At 40.8% G+C, this 25,797-nt stretch overlaps 2 protein-coding genes across 4 annotated transcripts in view; one reads left to right on the forward strand and one right to left on the reverse strand.

The window, feature by feature from the left end:
* LRRC31 (leucine rich repeat containing 31) overlaps positions 1–25,797 on the forward strand; it is a 111,683-nt gene that overhangs the window by 42,497 nt on the left and 43,389 nt on the right. The window lies entirely within an intron of this gene.
* Positions 135–24,814, reverse strand: SEC62 (SEC62 homolog, preprotein translocation factor). Of its 2 annotated transcripts, none has more exons than XM_081911251.1 (8): positions 24,639–24,814; positions 16,017–16,125; positions 14,777–14,882; positions 13,418–13,634; positions 6,105–6,197; positions 4,306–4,366; positions 3,860–3,979; positions 135–2,109 (listed from the first exon to the last, which is right to left on the reverse strand). In XM_081911251.1, the coding sequence occupies exons 1-8, from the start codon at positions 24,672–24,674 to the stop codon at positions 1,637–1,639; spliced, it is 1,215 nt and encodes a 404-aa protein (XP_081767377.1). In that variant the 5' UTR covers positions 24,675–24,814; the 3' UTR covers positions 135–1,636. The 2 variants fall into 2 exon arrangements, with proteins under 2 accessions (XP_081767377.1, XP_081767376.1); XM_081911250.1 differs by lacking the exon at positions 24,639–24,814 and adding an exon at positions 19,575–19,766.

Consider the following 25,797-nt stretch of genomic DNA (forward strand, 5'->3'; position numbering starts at 1 on the left):
CTTGAAAAGAGAAATAATTGAATGCTGCTAACTCAAAACTGCTATCAAGATGAACAGAAAAATGGAAACAACATACCATTTTACTTTCCCAGCTGTTAAATGAGAGGAATAGGTAATAAGCAAGTCAGACCACATTTGTGAATGGTTTTTATCAATGCACACATAAAATGCATATATTTGCACAATCAGAAAAAATTAACATCTTCAGTCAAAACACTGGTGATGGAAAAAGCAGTTCAAGGAAAAAAGGAGAGATCTGTTAAGTCAGCTATCGAAAATGCAAGCAAGTAACTAGCATTATCTCTTCACAGTCACTTTGCTAAGAAAGAACTGAATCTGTATTCATAATTTCAGTTTTAGGCTGAAATTCAATGATTCAGAGGAATGATGTAAAGTCTTAACTTTAAAAATGTTTATAGAACTAAACACACAATGGTCTTCCAAGTCAGTCAAATGAGGGATGCATAAGAGAGAAAGTGAACAATCGGAACTCCTTCAAGATTTCAAGAAATTATTTGGTCTTGGTAATCTTTTTTTATGAGCTTCTTTTAATGTTCAAGCCAAGCCTATCCTCTCTCATGGCAGTGTCTACTCATCAAATACAGTACTCCACTTTCTGAAGACAGAAAGAAATAAAAGACTAACATTAAGGCATACACAGAGCTACGCTGTCTGCTTTTGTTGAATTAGAATCAGTTTACTTGGACTTCAATACGTGGAATGTTGGCACAAAACTAAAGCAGTAGTGAACACAGCTGCCAATCTCACTGATTCTGTTAGGTCCTTGTGACTTGCATTTCCCTCACACACACACATTCTGAAATGGCTTTTAATTATACAAATTGAAAACTGGATAAATCCTCCAAATAATAAGTAACAGGTAAAATAAGGGGGTTGCTTTATTTGTATGTTATGTACAGAATACACTTCTTGTATTATGATGGGGCAAGTCAAGACAAGAGCTATAACCTCCAAATTATGCTCTCTCCCCCCCGCCACCTGTTGAAGATGACTTCTTTGCTCTGAACCAGATGGACAGAACAGTCTGGATTTCCTAAGTTGGTCACACACGGTTAAAAAGTTTAAAACCCTACAGCCAAGTCAGCATTAACTTATATGCCTTAAGAAAAAAAATATTCTTAAACAAAAAGTTCTAAGAAAAGTCTTACAGTTTTATGAAGATTAATAACAATATAAATAGAATGAACCGAAAAGTTCACTTGTTGTAAGTCTCAATCAAATTAAGCTATTAGGAATAAATGCAACAAGTGCCATTTTAAATTACTATTCTGGAAAAGTGTAGTTACTTACAACATGCAATTTCCCAAAATATTATTAAAAGAACTACATTCCTCCGTATATTTGATGACTTAAGCAAACCAAAATATCTGAGTGACAAGTTGTGAAACAGATGGCTTTTGTAAGTGTATATTAGATTACTTACAACAACTATCAAGTTAAGTGGTTTTCTTCTGTTTGTAAAACAAATTAAGAACTATGTTATAAAGCTGTTTGGCTAAGCTGCATCTGTATATTTCAGCAAATAAGGAAGAAATGAATGCTGTCAATATGGTGTAGCAGCCAACATAGAAAATCCAACTGTCTGCACAAAATTTAGTCCCAAACTACAGCTGAATTAAGATTGTTCATGTAAAGGCCTAGTATCTTGTTCCTCCTCTTCCTCTTCCTCCTCTTCACAATCCTCTTCATCCGTTTGCTGGTCAAGTTCCTCTTTTGTGATCATTTCAAAATCATTTCCATTGCCACTACTGTGCTGGGACCGGTCATCCTCCCGCCTATCACTGTCTGTGTCCGAATTCCGCTCTCCGCCAGAAGCTTCTGATCCCAAGCCTCCCAGTGGATCAGCTTTGCCGTCCTCATCTTCTTTTTTCTCACTATCAGATTTCTCCTCACTGTCGAATTTTGGTTGCTTTTTGGATTCGGACTTCTCATCTTTCTTTGAATCAGCTTTTGGTCCTTTGTACTCATGTGTATACAGGGGCCTGAAGGAGTCAATGAAGCCAACGTCAGCAGTCAGGTTTGGCAAGAACCAGAAGTGGTGTCTTCCGCCAGTTATCAGCCAGATGATAAGGAAGAGGATGCAGCGGGCTACAAGAAGAAAATGTCCAAATGTCTTAAACAGAATATTTACAGAACACAGAGCTACATTTATGTTTGCAAATGACAAAATGCCTGAACTGGCAAAGCAGAAAATTCTGAGTGAGAGAAATTAGGTAAGCCACTGCAACCTTGGGACCCACACTTAAGAGGCAGCTCAGGAATTTAAAGGGCTCCGGGTTCTCCCACCTCCAATTCTTTTCCAGAAATTGCTTTCCATTATCTATTAATTACATTAAGATCAAGGGTTAAAATGCAAACTCAACTGTTGAGTTCTAATTAAGGCCCTAACATTCTTAAACTTCTTTAGGAATCTGTATGGTTGAAAATCTGTATGGTGTACCTTCTCTACCGGCGGTTAATGACCAACTTTGGTTGTTGGCTAATAGTTTAAGCTACAAGGTAAAGGTTGAAAACATTAAAATATAATAATATTGAGTAAGCATTCCCTTTCAATTCCACCGACAAGCAATACCTAAATGGTTAAGATGCTCATTGGTTTTTATTTACTTACATTTCTAGACCACACTAAACCTCACAGGGCAGATAACAAAACATGCATTACACATATACCATATAACAAAACATTTAAAATCAAATTGCATCATTACCAAACAATTTTAAGCCCTATTTTTGCTTGGCTGCGGATACTGCAATCTAGCTCCAATGATGTGGCTTAAGCACATTCAAAAGGAGTCTGATTGGCAAGTCTCTAGAAGAATGAAATTACACTGTTTTGAGTAAGCCCACAACCACTCTCTACATGCCCTTGAGGAATAGACATATACAGCAGATCCAAGGGGGAATTCTGAACAATCACAGTCAACACAACTGGAAATATAATAGTAATAGTAATATATGAAGGTAAGCAGGGACCAAGACATTTATAAAGTTTTAGAATCTGAGAGACCTCTATCTGAGAGACTGTAGGTATCTGGAGCAGATGCAGGAATATTTGGAATAAAACCTGATTCTAGAGAACCATTTCAGTTAATTGTATTTACTGTCCTGTCTGTGCTAAGTAATTTATATAATTTGTACACTACAATCTCAAGAATGTTAAAGGGATCTCATTCTGTCTCTTAACCTTTCCCCCTGCCTCATTATACATATATATGTTTCCTTCTAGCTTCCTTTTACTACCAAAAATAGTTTCAGCAGTGAATGCTTTCAAGTAAGTAAATGAACTGCTTGTAGCCAGTGGCAGATAGTTTAGCATAAAGCTGTACAACTAGGTGCCACCCCATATAAAACATGGTTCCATGAAGTGATCATATGTGCAATAAAGCACAGAATGCCGTTTTTATGCTGTAAATCAAGCCTCACAGAAAAGCATCACAGAGTACCCCTCCTGTAGGTTTAGCACTTCTAATTGTCAGTAAGGAGACAAAAAGTCTCTCATTGAAGCAGTAAAGCTAGAGGGAAATGGTAAGCACAGTCCTAAAATAAGTCATTGCTGCAAGAGCAGTCAGAGGAAATGTAAGCAAGACTACTGTACAGGGACTGGTGCACTTAGCTTCTCCCATGAGACAGAAATGGCAACACAAACATCAGAACTGCTCCCACTGCGTGAAAGCAACCAGAATGAATGCACACTTGCAGTCAGCTTTATTACAAATGGCACAATGGTGACATATGGTGGCCACCTGGGAAACATTCACATGGTGCAAGGCAAGTCTATGAGATGCTTAAATCTGAACTGTGAGAGATGGAGAGGAAGAGAAGAGAAACACACACTTACCAACAGCCAGGAGGAGAATACTAGCCACAAAACACCCTGCACCTACGCTCAAATAATAAACGCCTACTCGCATCTCTGCAGGCCAGAGTGGGAAGAGAGTTGCAGCTATAACAGCAGTCACTGTTAAAAGAAAGACAGCACAAGCATAAGAAATACTGGGAGCTTTAGGACTGAAATAAATACAATAAATACAACAGCACCACTTTAATTTGGGGGAATGTTTTGAGCCCTCACAATTGCCTTGTAAAAGTAGATGCTGTGTCTGTAATGCACTGCAGTGTTTGTCCTGCCCAAAACCAATTAACATCTATTGGAACTTAACAAGCCCCATTTATTTTAATGGGAAGGGGGGGAAATTTGCCCCCGTAAAAGCCACAGATGTGCTAAGAGGCAGACCGTTAGTTGGGTGGGTTGCCAGTTTCACCCAACAGTGCTCACTTACTTACCAAGTATGAGTCCCATGGCAAATGTTTTAAAATGAACTGGGTCATAAATCCACACATATACCTGGAAGGAGAATGATTATGTAAAAATTAAACCAGGTTCAGAAAGCAAAGGTTTATGAGGAAGCTGATTGGAAATAATATATTCTGCTTGCAATAGTTCATCACTGTAGCATGTAAAGAAGTCTAAACATTTTCTCCGTGACCTGAGGCAGCTTATTAATGGGCTGAGCTAAAGTCTTGTTCTCTGTGCAACAATAAATCTATGTATTTTATCTAAGCATTGCAGGGGGTTGGAACAGATGAGCCTCAGGTCCCTTCCAACTCTACAATTCTACGATTCTATGTCTGGGGCTGTGTCACTTCAGACTGCAAATGGAAGTTTATATCCTTTAATGTTCCTCCATAGAAAAAGTTGCTGGCATGTAGAAAACTGTGCATCAGGAAGAAAACTGCAACCTTTCTCCATGACAGCTAGTGCTCTCCCTCCCTCCCTTCTCCTGCACTAGAGTATTGCAGTGTGAGGGAATGAAACTCAGACACAGGTCTAGTTCTTTAAGGAGAACTAGGTCTAAGTATTTATGGTTATTATGATAGATATGGGAACCTGATAAGCACTGCTCTGCAAAGTGGGCTGGGTGAAGATGCTTCTCCCTGCCCATCACTGTTTCAAAATGGACAGGGTGGGTAGTGTGTAGGGTAGAGAGGCGTCACGTGAAGAGCTACATCTCCCCTGCAAACTGCCTTTCCCTTTGTAGCAGAGAAACAGTGGTGTGGTTCCACCACCAAATGCTCAATTAGCCTTATAACAACATCTGACATCCCATAAACCCACAATGCACCCACAATTTGAAGGGCAGGCCTAGAGATGCAATCTATTGAATCCAGCCACAACAGGTAATTCTTGTCATGGCTATGAAGAAGTGCTGTTCCTTATTTCAAGCAAGACTAATGGTCTGTCTATGGCAGCAGCTTATCAGGACTTTATGGCAGCAGTAAACCTGTGCTTTTGAATAAGCGTACACTTTTTGGGAAGCAATAACCAACAGTACCAGGACATAAGAATTGCCCTGTTAAAACAGACCAAAATCTATCTAGCCTTGGTATGGAATTTATGCATGTTGTGATTATGTGATAAGTAAACTAAGTATGAAATCTTAACAGAAAATAGCCCTTAGATTATGACTCCTATTTTATTTAAAAGATTTATATCCTGTTCTTCACCTAATGGTCTCAGAGGAAATTACACTCAGGTAAACTACATCACAACAGTGTCTCCCAACCTAGTACTCTCTAGATGTTTTGGACTACAATTACCATCCGCCTCAGCCAGCAGGGCCAATGGTCAGGGATTTTATTTATTTATTTGTTGCATTATTGCACCTTTCCTCCAAGAAGTTCAAGGTGACATATTGCAGTCTGAAACACTTGGGACACCAGGTTAGAGAAGACTGCAGTAAAACAACAGAACAGAAAAAAATATATTTTAAAAATAAAAAATCAAAACCAAGAATTCCCCTATTTTTATTTATTTAACAGAATGTATAGGCCACTTGATTGTAAGAAAATCCCTAAGCAGTTTACAAAAATATATTTTTTAAAAAATTACTGATAAAAAGCTAAAACAGGTATTTTAAAACATTACCAAACACTCATAAAACCAGAGGCAGATGTCTCCAATTCTGACCAACTACATCAAGAAAAATCTAGTCAGACTAGTGGATTTCTCCACATTTTTTATTACTGGTAAACATTATAGACAGGAAAACATTTCAGCAACAGAGATTATTCAGATATTGTACCTCATTTCCATCCAGAAAAACCTGATCTTCATGAGGCTCAAGTTTGAATTTTCTCTTTGTCTCCTTCTTCTTAGGTGTGCCAGGAGTCTCATCCTAATGACATATATTGGAAACAATTGCCAGTGAGATTGTGCTCATGAGAACACCTCATGTAGCTGGCATACAAGAGAGTCTTCCCTTCTGCCTTTATTCCCACATACTGATTCAAAAGCAAGATTGAGGATAAAGACATTGTTCCACTTCAGACCATGGTCTTTGGACTGAGATAAACCTTTATAACTAGACATTTCCTTTTGGGGAACCTCATATATGACATCAGACAGAGAGGCAGGTAAAGGTGGGGTTTGGCCAAATGAGGATTTGCAGGCACCACCAATCCAAGGTGCCTGCAAAACCCTTTCTGCAGTAGCTCCTAAGCACCTGACAACCAGCAGGTTGTCAGACACTTTGCAAGCAGAGTTTGGAATGCCCCTTGTGCTACACTTCCCAAGCACTGGGCGTTGAGTACCTGGACAAAGGGGCTATGCAACCTCCCCTAAAAGAAAGAAAAATTGTCCCATAAAGAATTACAACACGTTGACACTTAATCTCCTAGAGATAAATTTGACAGGTGGGTCAGCCCTGCCAGGACTGGAGATACAAAGATCTTATCCACTGAACTGAACAGGTACTCCATACCCGCCTTAAATCCATTAAAATTCTCCCACTGATTTCAGTTACATGCAAATCAAGGAATAAAACATTGACAAAAAGCTAAACATTTTGTTAAAATTTACTATTTAGTATTACTGAGCACTCAGAAAGAAAGATACAGACACCAATTGTTCTGACTGATTCTCTCATCTTCCATAGAACACCAAGTTCTAGAACAGGCTATTTATACTTTAACCTCCTCTTTATTAGACCAATTCCCCCAAAAGATCTTAACTCAAACATAATATAGGTTATTTAATGTGCATCTTTTCAAATAAATTCTTAAAACTTTCTTGCCTGCACGTCTGCCTAGCTTCTTACTCTCCCCCTTCTCACAGTCCTTGCCCTGGCACATCCCTTTGTGATTCCCCAGTAATGTTCCATCACTATGGACTGAAAAGACTGCCTGGGTGCCATGAATTCTTACCTGTGCTATGGAATCTCTCAAGTATGTGTGTTACAAAAATAAGTGCACAATGCAGCCAAAATTAAGCCCTTTTTATTTTCACCAATTTCAAAAGGAAAGATTTAAGCACCTGTTAAAATATTTTATTAAAATCAAGGGATTTTTTATATGCTTAGCTATAGCTGAATGCTGTTAATTATAATTTACAGTCGGTAATTGCAGACAAAAAATGAAGAATGCTCAAAATAACGACAGTTAACTCACAACTTGCACTCATTTAACTTGTGCGCATTCAACTTTACACGCTTGGCAAATTTTAAAATATATAAATAAAAAGGGGCTGGAAGTGGGTGGGTTGCCTGGGGAAAATTTCTTTTAGGCAATACCACCTGCCATTCCACCCAATGCATTTTGACTACACACAAGTTTGGCTTTATATACTATCCCCAGAACATAACCCCCACATAAGTTGAGCCTTGCTTGTACAGTATTACAATCTGGTTTCCAGCCTAGTTATAGCCCTTAAACTATCTTGATCATTCTAGCTAATGACCTTCATCAGGAGAGACAGGAGGAGCACAACCCTGTTGATTCTTGATTCTCCAATGTCTTCGATACTGCAGACCATGGCATCCCTCTGAACTGCCTTGCCTGAATGGGGCTTGGAGACACGATGTTACAGTGGCTCTGGCTCTTTCCGGAAGTGTGAGTCTAGAACACGGGTGTCAAACACAAGGTCCGCGAGCCGAATCCGGCCCACCAGACCTCGTCATGTGGCCCGTGTAGGCGCCGGCCACCAGCCTTCACCTTTTATTTTCGCTTTTTTTTTTTTTGACACAAGAAAGCCGCCTCTTCAGCGCATGCACGGCAGCCTACAAGCCAGAGAACGTCTGCCCTCTAGCGGCGCCGGCCGTTCTACACAGGAAACCTCCACTTTACATGCATTCAGGAAACCTCCACTTGTTTTTATATTGAGCGCATGCCGTCCTGTGATGTGACAGATCCAACGGCTGCCTGAACAACCGGCCCTTTGAGGGTGACCAAACTGCTTATGCAGCCCCCCAATGAATTTGAGTTTGACACCCCTGGTTTAGAACATGGTGTTGGGAGACTAATCACTGAATGAGCTCTGCCAGAGTGTGGGGCTGGTGTGCCACTAAAATGCAGAGAACACACAGTTCTGCTTCTCGTTTCCATCTACTAATCTCAGGAAAGCAGTATAAACCTTATCAGGTATCCTGGGGCAGTTATGGAACAAATGAGGTCAAACAAATGGAAACTTAATCATGATAAAATGGATATACAGTTTGAGATCTGCACAGAGGTTTGCAAACAATTTTAGACAGGCTTACCCTGTCTCTAAAAAATCAGGTATGCAGTTTGAAAGTACTCATGGATCCAGTATTACCTATGGAAGTATAGATGGTAGACATGGAGGGGGTGGGAGGAGAGGGGGTTATTGGTTTATGGGTTGGTTTGTGGGGGTTTTTTGTTCTTGTTTTTATTATGCATTTTGTATTTTTATCTTGTATTTTTATGTTGAGAACCACCTTGAGATCAACGGATGAAGGGTGGTATACAAATTTAATATACAGTAATAATAAGAATGCTTTTTACCAGTTGCAATGCTGTCTAGAGAAAGCATCAGCTACACACACAACATTCAGACTACACTACTGTAATATTATTTACATAGGGAAGCTTCTGAAGAGAGTCCAGAAACTTCAGCTAGTGAAAAATTCAACCACCAGAAGGCGTGGGGTGGGGTAGGCAGTACGGCCACACCACACAAACTTTGCATCAGTTGCATTGGTCAGCCATTCGTTTCCTGGGTCAATTTAATGTGCTGCCATTAACGTTCAAAGCATCAAAAGGGTTGGGACCAGATTATTTGACAGACTACCCAAACTCACAGAAAGCTGCTCAGGCCCTAAAATCAACCTTAGAGGACCTGTTCTTGCCATTGAAGACAATCAGATTAGTCAGGAACAGGACCCTTTCAGGAATGATCCTACATCTGTGAAATATCCTGCCCTGAAAAGTCTGCTTTGGGCCCCTTTTGTATTAAATGGCTCCTAAAAGTGTCCTTATCCTGTCAAGTTTTCTATTGATTTTCCTGTGACACTCCTACCCCAGATATGATTTTATCTGTAGCTAGTTTATTAGGCTATTTGTCAGTTGGTTTTTTGAACATTTTTATTGTAAGGGGCTGTATAACAATTTGCCCTAAAAGGGGTGGGGGGAATAAGTAAGATGATGAAAATTAGGTGAATGGGTAATTACTGTATAGTAATTGTGGTTCTTATTGGGCCAAACGTTACTCAAGCAGAAGGTTGCTTGATTTCCTGTACCCTCCTGCTTACTGTGACCCAAAAATGATTCTCTGTAAAATCAGAGAACACTCAAAATAGGGTTCACCCTGCATTGCTGTGCTGGGAGGGGAAACATGGCCAAAAGACAGAGGGAGCTCACAGAAGTGGAACTGCTTTTGTCCAATGTCTGATGATTTCCCCATCTGTAACCTTCCACATAACATCCTAATTCTGAGGGTTCCCTGTCCACAGGAGTAGCTTTTCCAGGACACAGAAAACAGCAGTGAGGAGAAAGGGTATATAAGAAAGCTAGGCAGTGCAAAAGGTTTCTTACTCATGAAAATTTGGAGGCTGCTTGTTGTTCTAATACAAGACAAATGGAGTCCAGTTCTCTAAACCTATCTGTCATTTGGTATACCTCACTGGCTCAAATATAGGTTGTGAGATTCATAACTTGTTACTTGCCAGATTTTAGTTGAATGATATGAATCCTAAGATATATTCTCTGAAAGACATTCACAGAATGACCGTCTCCTCTCTTCTCCCTTCCCTACCTTGCACCCCCTAATAAGCTTATCTGGAGAATTGGTGAGCCCTTCTAAACAATGTAGTTTGTGATGTCTGGGGGGGGGGGTCTTCTGAGGGAAGGGGAGAATCTGTTGAATGGTCACTTTAAAATGTGAAGGTTCATTATTGTTTCACAAGTTGTGTATGTCTTTAAGGGCCAGGGCCAGGGCAAATAACGAAACCCAGTCTTACAGCTGTGAAACATAGCAGCTGCTGCTGAGTTGTGCTAATCAAGCTGTGTCAGCAATTGGGTATAGTATATAAGGAGCAGCACCTAGCTCTCCCTTTATCCTGGGGGATGGGTTGGTGGTTGGGTCTGGTTTGTTGTTGATGTATTTAGTGTATAAGGAGTTTTTGTTTTTGTTATTAAAACCTTGTTTAAGTTATTTTTGAGTCCCTTTTTAATGCATGGTCTCCCCAGCAAGCTCTCTGCAGCGCTAGTAAACTGCAGATAGCCAACAGAATTGCCCATAATCCATCTTAGATCCTAGAACAAGTTAACGAAGTTCATGGAAGGAAACCATTTCCAGCAGGATAGCCATGATAGTTGGTTGCAGCAAAAACAACAAAGCCTTAAGGCATTACATCTGCTCTGACCCATCACACAGACTCACGATTTAAGGATTTACACCAGGCATTTCTCAGATTACAATACAAATCCAATGGAGTGAAAGAGCAAATTAGCAAGGTCAGACCAATTTCCAGAAATAATCAACTACAGGACAGATGAGGAAGAGAAAGCAACAGACCACCATTTATAGCCACCTACAGCTCCCAGATATAGCCACTCAAGCATGAATAATCTACAGCCCATCCTGGACAATACTGCTTCCTTCTCACAGGTCTTGGGTAGTAGGCCTGTTCTTGCTTACACACAACACCCATAACAACTACGCGCCAACAAAGAGCTCATATAACAGAACACAAAAACAGGAACCAGGCCCTGCAACAAACCGAGATGCCAATTCTTTTCCCATACTGTCAGGACTGCCTCCAGGTCCCAGCTCACAGAGGACCAACGCCCAGTTGATTTAATGTACAAAAGTCTTTATTGAAGTTTAGTTTCCATTTCAAACCCCAGAGCGTGCAGCCCTACGTCTTGACTTCAGATCGGCGAAGTCCCCTCTGAATCACTACCCCTTCCGCACCAGTTTAAGATCCTGGCCCGGGTCCACCTCCTCCGCTGTTCTTTCCTCCTCTGGGTCCTTCTGCCCCCTGGGGTTTCCTCCCTTCTGGACTCTTCTGACGCTGACCCTCCTGAGTCTTGCCCTTCCTTCCGGCGGGCTTTAGGACCTGGCTCCCCATCCGGGCTACCTGCTGTGCCGCTCGCCTGTACATTTGAACTTGGCGTGCGCGCCCAGCCGGTAACCTTCCTCCTGACCGTTCCCCCGCTCTCCGATGTGGGCGTGGTCAACCCTGACTCATCTCCTCTCGCTGGTGGTGAGAACACTGTTCCCGATTCCTGGGACTCCTCCCCCCTACTGTGCTCTGGTGGGGAAGCTGGTCCTGATTTCCAGCTGCTGCTCAAGGAGTCCCCGCTGGCCCCTTCCTTCTGGGGCTTCCCCTTTGGCACCCCCCTCGCCCTGGCCATGGGCGCTCCCTTCTGTGAGTCTTCCGATTCGCTGGTGAGACTCGTGGAATCTCTCTGACCACTGTCACTGCCTACTCCACCCTCGGATTCCTCCTCCTCGCTCTCCATTTGCTCCCTCTCCTGTGTCTCTGCTCCTGAACCCCTGACACATACCTTCTCTGGCAACAGTATTACAGGACCTAAAATAACATCAATAGTTCATTCACCTGCTCATCTTCCAATGCAATATGTCATCTGCCAGCAATGCCCTTCTGCATTCTACATAGGACACACAGGCCCATCCCTACACAAAAGAATCAATGAATACATATCTGACATAAGAAGTAGCAATATTCATAGACCAGTAGGAGAATGCTTCAATCCACTAGGACACTTTGCCAATGATCTTAAAGTAGCCATACTTGAACAAAGGAATTTCCAAAGGAGGCCACAGCATGAAAAAGCTATATAACAATTTGCATGATCCTCCAGAAAGCTTGGAGGGGGTTTTCTGCACATAGCAGGATGAGAAACTTTCCTTCCTTCCACAAACCTTTTTAGCTGACTTATCTTGAGATTCATACTATCAATTTTAGCAGCTGATTTTTTTTTTTCAGCTGACAGTTGCATCTTTTGCAGAAATACAAAACAAACAAAAAACTGTAGGGAAAAATTCTCAGGCCCACCCAATAAGGACTAAGCATTCTTAGTTGCTACAACACATTGTGTTGGGTGGCAGGTGGTTAGAATGGGCAACTGGGAGTGGGGGGAGAACAGAGGGAGGACTAGATGAAATGTAGTGTCATGGAAAAGGGCATGGCTGACACCTGAACAGGAAAACTCCAGGACAGGAATATGTGTTTCAAACAAATTGTAAACTCAGTTATTTTATGCATCCTACCTGAGTATATTGTATTTCTAAAAAAGAGACCTTGTATTTTTAATGAAACTGATATTCATCTATGGTTAAATTCACCCCAAGGATTTCAGGTTTCCTTAAACTTAAATCTGGAACCAATACTAAAAGAGGTAGTTATCAAAAGAGTAACTTTTTTAGAACTTGAAACTGTTTACAGTATGCATATGGTACAATCTTAAGCACATATATTAGTATTTATTCTTGAAATTTTAATATTGAACCTAATGATGAAAAAGAGAGAAGGAAATTATGTCTAACCATGTCTACTGCCTCTTCCCAAATTAGAGTGCCCCGACAGAAACACATCTATTCATACACAAATTGGGATGAAGATTACTGTACCCTGCAGAAAATACTTCTCACAAATCTATTTCACAAATAAGTAATAGAAAGGGGCCACTGAAACCTACTGAACACCTTTTGAGCACCCCCCAAAAAATCACAGAACTATCTCTGTAATACTAATCTTATTAAATGTTTTATTAAGCATGTCTATTAATAGGACAGCAAAAATGCTAAAACTCTCTTAAGTGTGTACCTTGCACTATGTATTCTTTAATTTCTTTTAGCTTTTATCACTTCTTCCTGTAAAAACAAGTCCATACTGTTAATGTCCTCCACTGAACATGTACAGTTTTTCTCATGAGGAACTATATTACAAAGACCCCAAAGTATTATGAGAAAAGCTATGGTAAGTAAAGAAATCCAAACTAGAAGTCTTTAACATTAATCTTTAATATTAGTTTTTTGCAGTTTTTAATTTTCTCTCACTCTGAATGGAATGCTATTTAATCCACTGTTTATATTATGGTTTCATCTCAACTGGACTTGGGGATTCACACTGACCTTTTTGCCTTCTTCTTTCTCACCATCCTTCTTCTTTTCCTTCTCTTTCTCCTTCTTAGCTTTTTCTTCTTTTCCGCCATCTTTTTTGCTCTTTTTCTCATCTTCTTTTCCACTTTCAGCCTTTCCTTTCTCTTTTTCCTTTTCTTTCTTTGCATCCTTGTCTGGCTTCATCTTCATCACTTTTAGAGCTCGGTGGAAAAACTGCTTCTTTAAAAGTCTTAGAAGAAAAATTCAGTTCATGCTTAATCTGGGAGTCCACTGCTAAAGTGGAGTCATATGGTAAAGTAAACTCAAACTACTACTTTGATCAAATAAGCAATCCATTCCACAACTATGACCAAACCAAGTCTACATCACATTTGGCAGGTTATTAAGAAAGATTGGGGGGAGCGAATCTCTTAAATAAAAATTGTATTTAAAAAACAGTCATCATTAGAATAGTGCCAGAGCTTGATTACTCCTTGAAATTTTTGTAAGCTGCTCAGGAAAAAGGATTGAAGAGCAGTATAAAAATACTTGCCATACATAAACTTATTTTCTTATAAGCACATAAAATATCAATCTTCCCTATTGGTTGCCATTTCACACTTAGATATATGCACATGTTATTAATTAAAAAACAGTGACAAATGGTAAAGGTAATAGATGACAATGAAAATTAGACCACTATTTCCAACACATTTTGACAATATACCCTAACCCAAGGGAACTCTTCATAAAATACTGATAATAAAAACCAGCCAACTTTAACATTTATAGAAGAAGAGGAGTTTGGATTTGATATCCCGCCTTTCACTCCCTTTAAGGAGTCTCAAAGCGGCTAACATTCTCCTTTCCCTTCCTCCCCCACAACAAACACTCTGTGAGGTGAGTGAGGCTGAGAGACTTCAAAGAAGTGTGACTGGCCCAAGGTCACCCAGCAGCTGCATGTGGAGGAGCAGAGACGCAAACCTGGTTCACCAGATTAAGAGACTACTGCTCTTAACCACTAAACCACACTGGCTCGCTCTTCTATTCCTACAAAGCATAAAACTATAATCTGACAAGATAATAAGGTCTTGTTGCTGAGTTTTTGGAGTTCTGCAACTGCAGTAACAAAGTAATTTTCAACTGAATGTTGTAATTCCACTAGAATAATCCTAGCTGCATAGGCTGTTGGAATATGAGTAAAGACATACAGTAGTAGCAAAGACCAAAGACAACTATGGAGGATCTATGGTTCCATGACTAGTCCAGATATAAAAATACTTTCTGATTACCTGGAAATAACACAATGAAAATACATTTTAATTCATTCTGTAACATTATATTTAGGAGTATTCATAGTGTTTACAACAACATTAAAACAACCAGGCCTACCTGTTGCAATAATCAACTACAGACTCTCGAGTGGTAAACAGGGCTTCTTCTCCTTTCTTGGCTTTTGCCCACTTAGAATCCAGAAGGCAATCCACAGCTTTGGAAGCTAAAAAGAAAAACACACCATACCTCTTACAAGAATGCTACACTGGAAAAATGTGACCAGTCCTAAAGAAAATAGAAATTTTGGAACAGTAATAATTTTGTTCCTCATTTGATGACGCGTCTGTCTAAAAAGCTCACCCACAGTAGAACCCAACAATTTTTTTAGTCCAAAGAAAACCTAGGAAATGATTTTGATTGATTAAGACATTTTCACTTTTACTTTTTTCTGGCTTCAGCATGAATAAACCTTGTACACATACATCCAATGTCTGGAAGTATTTGAAGCCTTTTAGGTTTGTCCAAATTTCTATACTCTTGAAGGAATGGGAAACTGAGGGCCTTTTATTTGAACCACACACTGTTATGTCTACTCAAAAGTAAGTTGCAATGAGTTCAGTGGAGCTTACTCCCAGGTAACTGAGCAAGAAGTGCAGCCCAAAGCTTCCATCTGCTGCAAGTGATTATGAAGATAAACTGCTTAGTGGATTAAGTAGGCCGAGGACATTTTGGCAGAAAGCAGAGTGCCTCCTCCACATCTTTTCTCTTTTTCTAAGATAAAAATGAATTGTTTTACAGACTTGCTGCCCTGTGGTAGTTAGATATTCAGGGTCCTACACAGTGCAGCAGTTCCATAGAATTGTAGTATTAGATACAAGTTGTCACAGTTAATGAGATGGCATCAATGGTTAGTATGGGAGAAGGCAAAACTATCTTGTCAGTTATCACTGCTGTTGTCATAAGAGGACACAAACCATCAGCAATCCATTTTCCACTGGATTATTATGACTAATACCATAGGAATATTATGTTTGTTGTGTTATAATCACCGTCACTCACTCAGGCTTTCAAATCTGAATAAAAATAAACACAGTCTGAACCAGAAACGTCTACACTCTGCAAAAGACAAAGATTCTACTCCTACCCTGGAATTCACTGAGGTGAAGTGCAGACCATAAAATACTCTTATTAAAAAACAAAAAATGGGGGGGGGGGAAATCAGGCTGTGATTAGTTTTAATTAGATTCTCATCCCCACTTATCTCCCAGGTAAAAGCAAGAATAAAAACATTTTCCTCCAAGTGCTACAAATATTGACAATCAGGTTGCCACATGATTTGGATAATATTTAACCTTACCAATGAAGTAATCCACTCTGTGACCCATCATATTGGTAGACTTGGTTGGACAGTTGAAACGCAGGTATTTAGCAACAGCCTTTTCCTCCTTGAATGGCTCACCCACCTCCTTTAAGAGAAAACAGAGCAAATGCAAATTTAAAGCAGAAAGCTACAGTATTTTCATTTGTACTCAAATTTTACAAAGCTCCTCAACTCACTTTCATAGCATGTGAAACATGATGCCTCAGATAATATTTTGTAAATACCTCATTATCAACGAAGACTCTTGTGAAATCTTAAAGACTAACAAATTGATCATAGCATAATCTTTCATCCATCAGATGCATGATATAGGAAATATAGGAAATTTACCTCCCAAGACCAAATATTGTTGCCTTGTAGTTTAAAAGTTAAGGATGGGTAACCACATCAATTGTAATTGGGACACTATTCTAGATTCTTTGCCTCTATCAGCAGGTCAGCATGCTAACAGCATGCTATCAGAACATAACAGAAGCAACCACAAGGTGGGAACAGAGCTGGCAGAATATTTGAACACCACCATGCTTTATTTATTTATTTTTGACAGAATTTATGTACCAGAGTGTCCAAATGAAGCTGGTTGATTGTATTTAGAAACTTCAAAGACTGGGAAAATGTTGGACAGTTTTCTAATTTGGTGGCTTTGGAGAAGTGGAGAGAAATGTGATTCTGTCATCCCTAGATGTGTTCCCCTTGGGACACAAGTTGTGCTGTGGTCTTAAACCACTGAGCCTCGCTGATCGGAAGATCAGTGGTGTGAATCCGTGTGACAGGGTGAGCTCCTGTTGCTCTGCTCCAGCTTCTGACAACCTAGCAGTTCAAAAGCACAGCAGTGAAAGTTGATAAATAGGTACCGCTGCGGCGGGAAGGTAAATGTTGTTTCCATGCGCTCTGGCTTCTGTTACAGTGTTCCATTGCACCAGACTCGTTTTAAAGTGGTACCTCAGGTTACATATGCTTCAGGTTACATATGCTTCAGGTTACATACGCTTCAGGTTACACACTCCGCTAACCCAGAAATAGTGCTTCAGGTTAAGAACTTTGCTTCAGGATAAGAACAGAAATCGGGCTCCAGCAGCATGGCGGCGGCAGGAGGCCCCATTAGCTAAAGTGGTGCTTCAGGTTAAGAACAGTTTCAGGTTAAGTACGGACCTCTGGAACGAATTAAGTACTTAACACGAGGTACCACTGTAGTTATGCTGGCCACATGACCCGGAACGCTATCTGTGGACAAATGCCAGCTCTCTCAGCCTGAACCGAGATGAGGGCCCACCCCATAGTTGCCTTTGACTGGACTTAACTGTCCAGGGGTCCTTTACCTTTATCCTTACCTTTTATACTCCCCCTTAATGACAAAGTACATAGTCTGGAAATGAACATGGACTCTTTGGTATTGAGGACTTCCCAGGTAATAGTACTAATAACAGGAGGCCATTTTACGAGCTTAACACAGGTGAGCGTATTGAGGCTACTTCTGTCATATAATGCCAATTACAATGTGTTCTATGTGTTCTGGAAAACAGTTCAGAAGTTGCAGGTGGTTTGCAGTTTACCTGACAGGGCCACGTTGCAAAAAGAATGTCACTCCTGTCATTGCTCATCTTTACTGGCTGCATTTTTGCTTTGGGCATGCTGGTGATTGTTTTTAAGGCCTTAATCTGTCTAGGTTAGGTCCTGCATCTCTTTAGGAGCATTTCTTGCCCTCTTTCTCCATGTTCACAGGGAAAGCTCAGTGTCCCCTCCATTTAGGGAACCAAAACTGTGAAGGTGCAGAGTTTGATATTCTCTGTGGGGGAACACAACATGAACCGCTATTTGGTCCCTATAATGTTGGTCTTTTAGTAGTAAATGAAAACCCCAGCTCTTACAAAATGCTTCTGGTGTCAGCTAATTGGGTGTTTTAATTGCAGTTGCTTTTAGTCTGGTTATAAATTCTTTATTTTGCTGCACTGGAAACTCAGCCAGATGGGCAGGGTATAAATAATAAATTATTATTATTATTATCATCATCATTATGGTTTCTATTAACTGCTTCATTACTCCAGATGGGTGTTTTATTTAAATTATTTTATTTGATGATTGTAGCTTTAAATTGGTTTCATACTCTGCTTTGGTGTGTGATCTTTTGGAAGCAATGCAAGCCTATAAATGGCTAATAAATAAATAAAAACAGAAAGGGCTGTAGCTAAATATCTGTCAAAAAGATGTGATTAGGTATTCTTAAAACTAACAAGATTTTATTTAGCTCTGTTTTCTACCTTGTAATGTTTTGCCTACAACAAGGCAGCTAAGTAGTAAGAGGGAATGGAAAGAACATGCAAGCTGGTAAAAACACATACGCACTTGCTAAATAATATAAAAAAGTTATAGTACTGGACAGTTCTTGTTTGCTTGAACAAACTATTAAAATGAAGCAACCACGCTGAAGCTACAGAACATTCTCCACCTGCTACAAGACAGAAAAATCATGTTGAGCCTGTGAAGCAAGTTTATTGATGACACAGCTGTTTCTTCCCTTTTTGCAAACAGGTTGGAGCGTCCAAAAACTATACAATGTTAAGAGAGATAAATCCTGGAAATTTTTGCTAATCAAACTAATGGGTAAGAGGGGAGAAGGGTTAGTTTCTAAATTGCTTAATGTAATTTATGGATCTATGGAACCCCTTAAAAAGATATGGCACACAAATTCTTCCAAATGATTGGAATAAAACTTGGGAATCATTAACCTCAAAATCTGTTTGCAGTTTTCTTGGGGGAAATGCCTTAAAATTATTACACAGATGGTAATAGCACTCCTTTGCAAATGTCTAAAATATTTCCTTCTAGATCACCTAATTGTTGGAAGGGTTGCAATAAACTTGGTACTTATTGCCATTCATGGTGGGAATGTTAGTTGGTACAATTTTTGGAATGTAATTTTGACAGAAATTACAATTATTAATAAAAAACCAACACTATTGCTTCTTGTCCAAAATTAATGTTACTGAGTATTTTTGAAGATACCAATATTGTCAAAAGAATTGGTCTTATACAGTATATAATCTTGGCAGCATGAATTGTAACTGCAACTCAATGGAAAACAGTAAAAAATCTTAAACTGGACACTTCATACCAATCATTCTGGAATATAGTTATAATGGGGAGGGGGATAACGCAGAAGTTGAGATTTGGCATTCCTTTGTGACATACACAACAGAACCTTCATTTTCAAGACAACCCTTGTCACAAGCCTGGCAAATCTAGTACTATATTTGATGAGCTGATTAAGTTGATGGTCTTTACTTGGGCTTTGTTATTTTAACTTATTCTACGTGCCTACTTTATAGGTTTTTTTCATATTTTAATTTTTATCTGTTATAATTGTTTTCTCTGTTTTATATAATTATAAAATGAAATAATAAAAACCAAATAATAACAACAATAACAATAATAGTAATAATAATCTTAAAAGAGTATCTATTGGATAGAATTATATATGAACAGCTACAAAAAGCCAATCCCTCCCAATCCCCATAAAATTACTAAAACCAGCACCTCATTTCCACATAGATCAGGAGGAAGCTGCGGGTAGAAAGGGGCTGTGTCCTCTGGACTCTCATCTTCATATCCCCACATGAAATCTTTGTGCAGAAATGAACCAGTGGAACAAAGTATGTCCAGATGAAACGTTAACCACTACACTGAGCAAAGAAGGAACGTTTGCTCTGAAGTCGTAGCAAAGACAACAGCAGCTGCTGCTAGAAGCTACTTGGGAGCCTATTCTTTTCCCTACGCAAGCCACTGCGGGTAAGGAAGTAATGTTATGCAAATAAGGAACCAATGTCATCATATCTTAAATTCTTACACGTTCACCTTGGTATGTTAAAATCTCTTTTTGCAAGAGGGCTGTTTAGCAATGGTGCAATATGATAGGCTAACTAAAACAATAGTCGTTTCTGTAATTTGCTGTCTCAGACACTTAATTACACTTGCTTGGAAAATACTTTTTGTACGTCAAAGGTAGGCAACTTGTTATGCACAGAGGCTCACATTAGAAAAATACAATTAGCAGTTTTTTTCAGCATATTCTAAGTTCATGTAATTAACATGATAGACTACTAACTACCTACTTAGAGAGCCAGTGCAGCGCAGTGCAGTAATTAGAGTGTCCAACTAGGACCTACAAGACCAGAGTTCAAAGTGGGGGTGGGCTGAAGCTCACTTGAGCATGAAGCTCACTGGGTGTTGGGCCAGTCACTATCTCTCAGCCTAGCCTAACTCACAGGGTTGTTGTGGGAGAAATGAGAAGGCAGAGAACCATGTACAGCACCTTGAGCTCCTTAGAAAAAAAGGTAGGATATAAATGTAATGAATAAACGAACAAATAAATAATGGGGAGCATTTTTCCTTTTTTCTGCTTTAGGACTAACTGTATTTCTTTTCTGAATGCAAAATATTTTATAAATGGTCTCTGTGTCCAAAGGCACTCCACACAATACGCAATATTAAAAATCTACATTCTAAAAACAAAAAACAAACGAACAAAAAAGAAATGGGTGAGATTCCCTAGATTTGGTATGGAATAGGTTCTAGATAACAAGTTTAAGCTTGAACTGGTTTGGATCAGGCCCAGGGTAGATCACCACTGCTCATCTGAACATATAACCATATGTAATTAAATTTCATCTCTTGCATTACTCACTAAAGCCCATATGTAAGGAATTTATTAGATTTCTAGGGTCCAATTAACAACCTATAAAGAATCATCAGAACACAATTCTGTCCTATATATATATTTCCATATATATTCCATCACAAAGTTGCCTACCATACCACTGCACTAAAAATATAGTTCATCTCACAGAAACTGCATAGAAGGCTGCCTGCACATTTTGCTCTACAACTTAAGTCTAGAGACACTTTTTAAAAAATGAATACTCAGCAACTGGAGGACCTGCTGACTGAGGGTCCAGTACATCAGTACCTCTGTGCCTGCCTCTCAGCAGCACTGCATATAACAGATTTCACTTGAATCGGAAAGTGGCTTGCACACAAAAGCACTTGCACACGAATAGCAGTGCTTATGGTAAGCAGCTGAATGTAGGTGATGGTTACAGGGGACATGGTCAACTGCACCAAGGGCACCTGATCACATCTCTAAAACGGAATGCAGATATAGGAAAAAGAGCATGTAGATCTCTTCCTTGTCCAAGCAACCACTGCCTACTTTTCCAAGTGACAAGATTTTGGTTCTTTCAGACTAATAAGCACGTGATAACTGCGGAAGTGTTGTGAATTTGAGGCAGAGATCATGTTGCCTTGGCTTCTCCAGTCTCTTAACAACAGAAAATAGCTACCCAATATCAGTGTTGCCTTTGTTTGCCACAGCTGTTTTTACAGTTTCTTCAAAGAAACTTGAAGCAAAGGTCAGTTGAACATAGTTACCCATGCAAGAAGCTGGCACGCACAGTCTGTTCTTAAAGAGCATTTTTTGTACCAACTTCCCCGCTTGTGAGATGAACTGCCCTCCAAGAACCAAATTAACTTAAATGACTTGAGATTTGAGTCAATCATGTTTGTAAATCATATATCCTGTTCTTTCAAGACAGAAATGAAAATGTTTAAATCTTAAGTGAAGGTGCTCAATATATATGACTACAGTGGTACCTCAGGTTAAGTACTTAATTCGTTCTGGAGGTCTGTACTTAACCTGAAACTGTTCTTAACCTGAAGCACCACTTTAGCTAATGGGGCCTCCTGCTGCTGCCGTGCCGCCGGAACCCGATTTCTGCTCTCATCCTGAAGCAAAGTATCATTCATCAGCCTGCTATTCATTATGACACCAAACAAAATATAAAATTGATATATATATTCCAAACCTTGAACAGAGCAACGTGACAATCGGGGTGTTTAAACTGAAATACTGTATAGAATTATTAGAAAAGTGGCAAAAGGAAATGGCGTAATCAGGGGCAAAACTAGGTAGGCTTTATTTCACCCAGGTCAAAGACCTGGTTTGGAACCCCTCATGTGTATTTGTGTACACACATGCACAAACAGGCCGGGAGCCTCAATGGCACCCCTTGGGGGGAGAAACCAAGCTAAACCCCCCCCAATAGTTGTGGCACTGGGCATAATTCAAGAAATAGTGCTACTCTTGAAGAGAAATAATTGCTGTTACTTTTTGATATAAACTTATTTGAACTAGTTTTTCCCTCGTTAAATAAATTTTAAACCATCCAGCACCCAAACAAAATATATTTAGAAAGAGATGACTGCACAATGTATTGCACACTAAACTAGCATATTACTAATAAAGCATATGCTAAGTATCCAAAGCTGTCAGTAAATGTTTTGCATGAGATCAACGTCCTGGCAATCAAAGATGCAACATATTCAAACTGTGACACTCAAAAGCAAAGGTCCATAAACACTTGCAAGAGATTACTCCAGCTTTATCTAGGAACAGTTTGTGAAATGTTATCTCCGCTGGCATGTAAAAACAACAAACAATATTTTAAAGAATCTTTTCCAATACTGAAGAGCTCCTATAACCTAGATAACATGCAAGATTATTTTTAGTATTAATTGTGAGTAACTCAGGCTTCAAACTGTCCTACAGTTGAAACCTTCTTTAGACTATATATTAATTGGGGAGGTGTTGAGAGAAGCCTCACATTTTGGAGGCAATGAGGGGGAGGGAATTTCAGAATTTTTAAAAAAAAACAGGAGGAAGAGAGGCATATAGTGTGTGTCTGCAGCTCATTCACAATCTTTATGGTTTGGTTTGGTGAATAGTTTTACCAAAGCCACAGTGAGACAGGATGAATATTTTAGAATACATTTTTCAAATATTTGTTGGCATAATTATTTCAATCAAATAAACATTATGCTTAGGCTGAACAAAATTATAACTGTTAATAATATCTTATCTTGTTTTTGCCAAGCGTTGTTAACTGTAAAAACAATGGTCCACATAGTGTTAATATTCTTTACATAATCTTACCCTGAATGCAACGCAAGTTAAACTTTTATCAATATTGTCACTATTTGGCCTTTCCACATTTGAACAAGTTTTGGAAGATATTGAATTAAATAACCTTAACAAACATAGCACTGCTTCATTGACACAGATACTTTTAAATATATATTTGTTCACTACAGAGCACATAGCTATGTAGCATACCTAACATATGTCATCTATTGTGGAAGACTTTATAGCATAGCTTTGAAGTGAGAAAAACTTCCCTTCCCTTCCTCTCATAATGAGACTACCAAAAATAATTACTGCAGTTGACTGCAGAAAAAGTGACTCATTCATATGCTGTCACTACATCTGGAACATCCAAGAAGAAACACTCTTCTAGGTGTGTGTGAGGATGCCTGTGAACCTAAGGGCATCGCAGAAGATGATAATGAATACAGGTTGTGTAAATGAGCGAGCGTGCTAGAATTAGCAGGATTGAGCAGAAGTGAAAAACTGATATTGCAATGCAACAGGGTGGCATCCACTAGCATGCAACAAGCAAACTCCACATGATGCAGAGGTGATTAAACAGCATTAAGTATAGTGCTCACCAAATAGGAAATTCTCACAGTTACAGGTTGTATGTGTGATAACCATGCATGCTAAGTGTATATTTTGGATGTATGTGAAATAGAAAGCCTACTATGCTGGTGTAAAGAGAAGACAGTTTATTGGGGAATTCCCTCAGGGTTTCACAGGTACATTTGGCAATGAAGTGGGTTTTTTTGGGGGGGGTAGTTCCATGCCACAACATGGTGCAATAAGGGGTGGGTGTGGGTGTGTAGACAATTAACAGTGGAAAGATGATTGCAAACAGCTGTTGTGATGGTAGAAACGTTTACATCGTTTGTAGGGTGAGCCTGGAAAAGAGTGCTGGGCTGCCATTTGGGGGAACACTAGGCTTCGAACCACATAGCCAAGAAATGCGACGGGATGCCCCTCTGCGGAGGGAAAACCATCCGAACCGCAGAACAGAAATGGGGAAAGGATGAGTCGTGGTGGGACACCGTCAAGACGCACCCAAAAAGAGCACGGCGGGAGGCGCAGATGGGAGAGGGGCTCGCGAGTGATATCTCCCTCGGGGCACAGCGCCTGGAGAAGGAGCAGCTGCGTCCTGGCGTTTGGAGCTGGGGTGCCCCACAGTCCTGTGTCACCATCATAGGGACTGCTCTGTGTGTGGGGTGGGGGGGGAGGAGGTGTTTGGTGGGGTGAAAAGGGCAGATAGACATCCTGGGCTGAGGAGAAACATCTGCTGAGTATGGAGCTACTGGAGGGTGGGGTGGGAATGCGGGACTGGAGCGCCCCTCCGTCTCCCACTAAGGAAAGAGGCGCGAGTGGAGGGTGGGGGAGGGAGGGAGAGAGATGCCCTGAAGAGAAGGGGAGAGCAGTGACGTGGCTGGCCCTGTGGCGAAAGGAAGATGGGGGGGGGGCGAGAGAAGAGAGGGAATAAAAGAGGCCGAAAAGAAGGAAGGCGAAACTACCACAAGAGGCACTGAGGGGAGGGGGAGTCCGTGTGGAAGGCGGGGGGGACGGCGATAAAAAGGGAAGCGGTTCCCGCCGGCGGTTGGCGAGGAGAGGAGCGAGCGAGGTACCTGAATCCGCTTCCTGTGTCTCCTCCGCTCCGCCATGTTGTCCCCGTCTGGTCTCCCGGTGACGTGGGGCTGAGGCGAGCGCGGGGAGGGGGGCTGGGAAGAAGAGGAGGAGAAGGGGGGGGCAGATTTTGTCTGTGTGAGTGAGAAAGGGAAGCACAGACACAGGGACGGGAGGAGGGGAGGGAGGGACAGCCGGCCGGCAACCTCGCGAGAGGCCGCGGGAGCTATTATGTAACTCGAGGGGAGGGGAGGATAAAGGAGGGCGGCGAGGCGCGTGGCGTCCGCCGGGCTCTTTCCCGCCCTCCGGTTTTCCTCTCGCGCGGGAAGGGAGGGGCGCTGAGGGCAGGTGAGGGGCAGCGACGGGGTCGCTGAGGGAGAGGGTTGAAGCAAAACACTATGCGGCGCCTCAGAATAAATTGTGTGCGACTTATTTTCCCCTCACGCTTCTTATTGCATGTGCCGGGGTGGCGTGGTGTTGTATATGCCTGAAGGTGTGAATGACCAAGAGGGCGTCTGTCCCTGAGGGGAAGCCGCTGCTCCCCACAGCAACTGCCGCTCGGGGACGCTGGGTCATCGCGTCGCCCTTCGCGGCGTTTTTACTTGTTTCGGTTATTAAACCAATTTATATACTGCTGGCTAGTGGTTCAAAAGACTTTGAACAGTCAAAAAAATGCTAATCGAAGTGTCGTTAAAAGCAAACATATTAAAGCATAAGTGCTAAAACTAGGCCTCAGGGTTAAAGTTACCATTATTTGATAGGCTTGCTGGTAGAAAAATCCATGTGCACGAGAAGCTGGAATAAAACAGGATGGTGCAATGTACATGCCTGTTCCTAACTCCTGAAGGAGGAGCTGCTGGTGGCTGAACCTTTAAAATAGCATTTGACTTGAACATCCTTTTTGCCAGATCTAAGGCAGGGCCTGCCCACCCATGAGGCAAGGTGCGGCAACCGCCTCGGGCAGCAGGATCCATGGGGACAGCAGATTCTGATGTAGGTGTTTGCTCACCCCTTCTTCCCTTGAAAGGAGGGAGTGCCATTTTGTGGTTTGTCTCAGGTGCAAAAAATGTGTTTGGGCGGCCCTGAAAAGCTGCTTTCAGCAAGATCTCATAGAACTTCGGCGAGATCTCGTCACTGCTGTGGCTTTTCAAGTCTCCCATG

The sequence above is a fragment of the Podarcis melisellensis genome, assembly GCF_964234715.1.
Source record: "Podarcis melisellensis genome assembly, chromosome: 5".
In the NCBI taxonomy this organism is placed as follows: Eukaryota; Metazoa; Chordata; class Lepidosauria; order Squamata; family Lacertidae; genus Podarcis; species Podarcis melisellensis.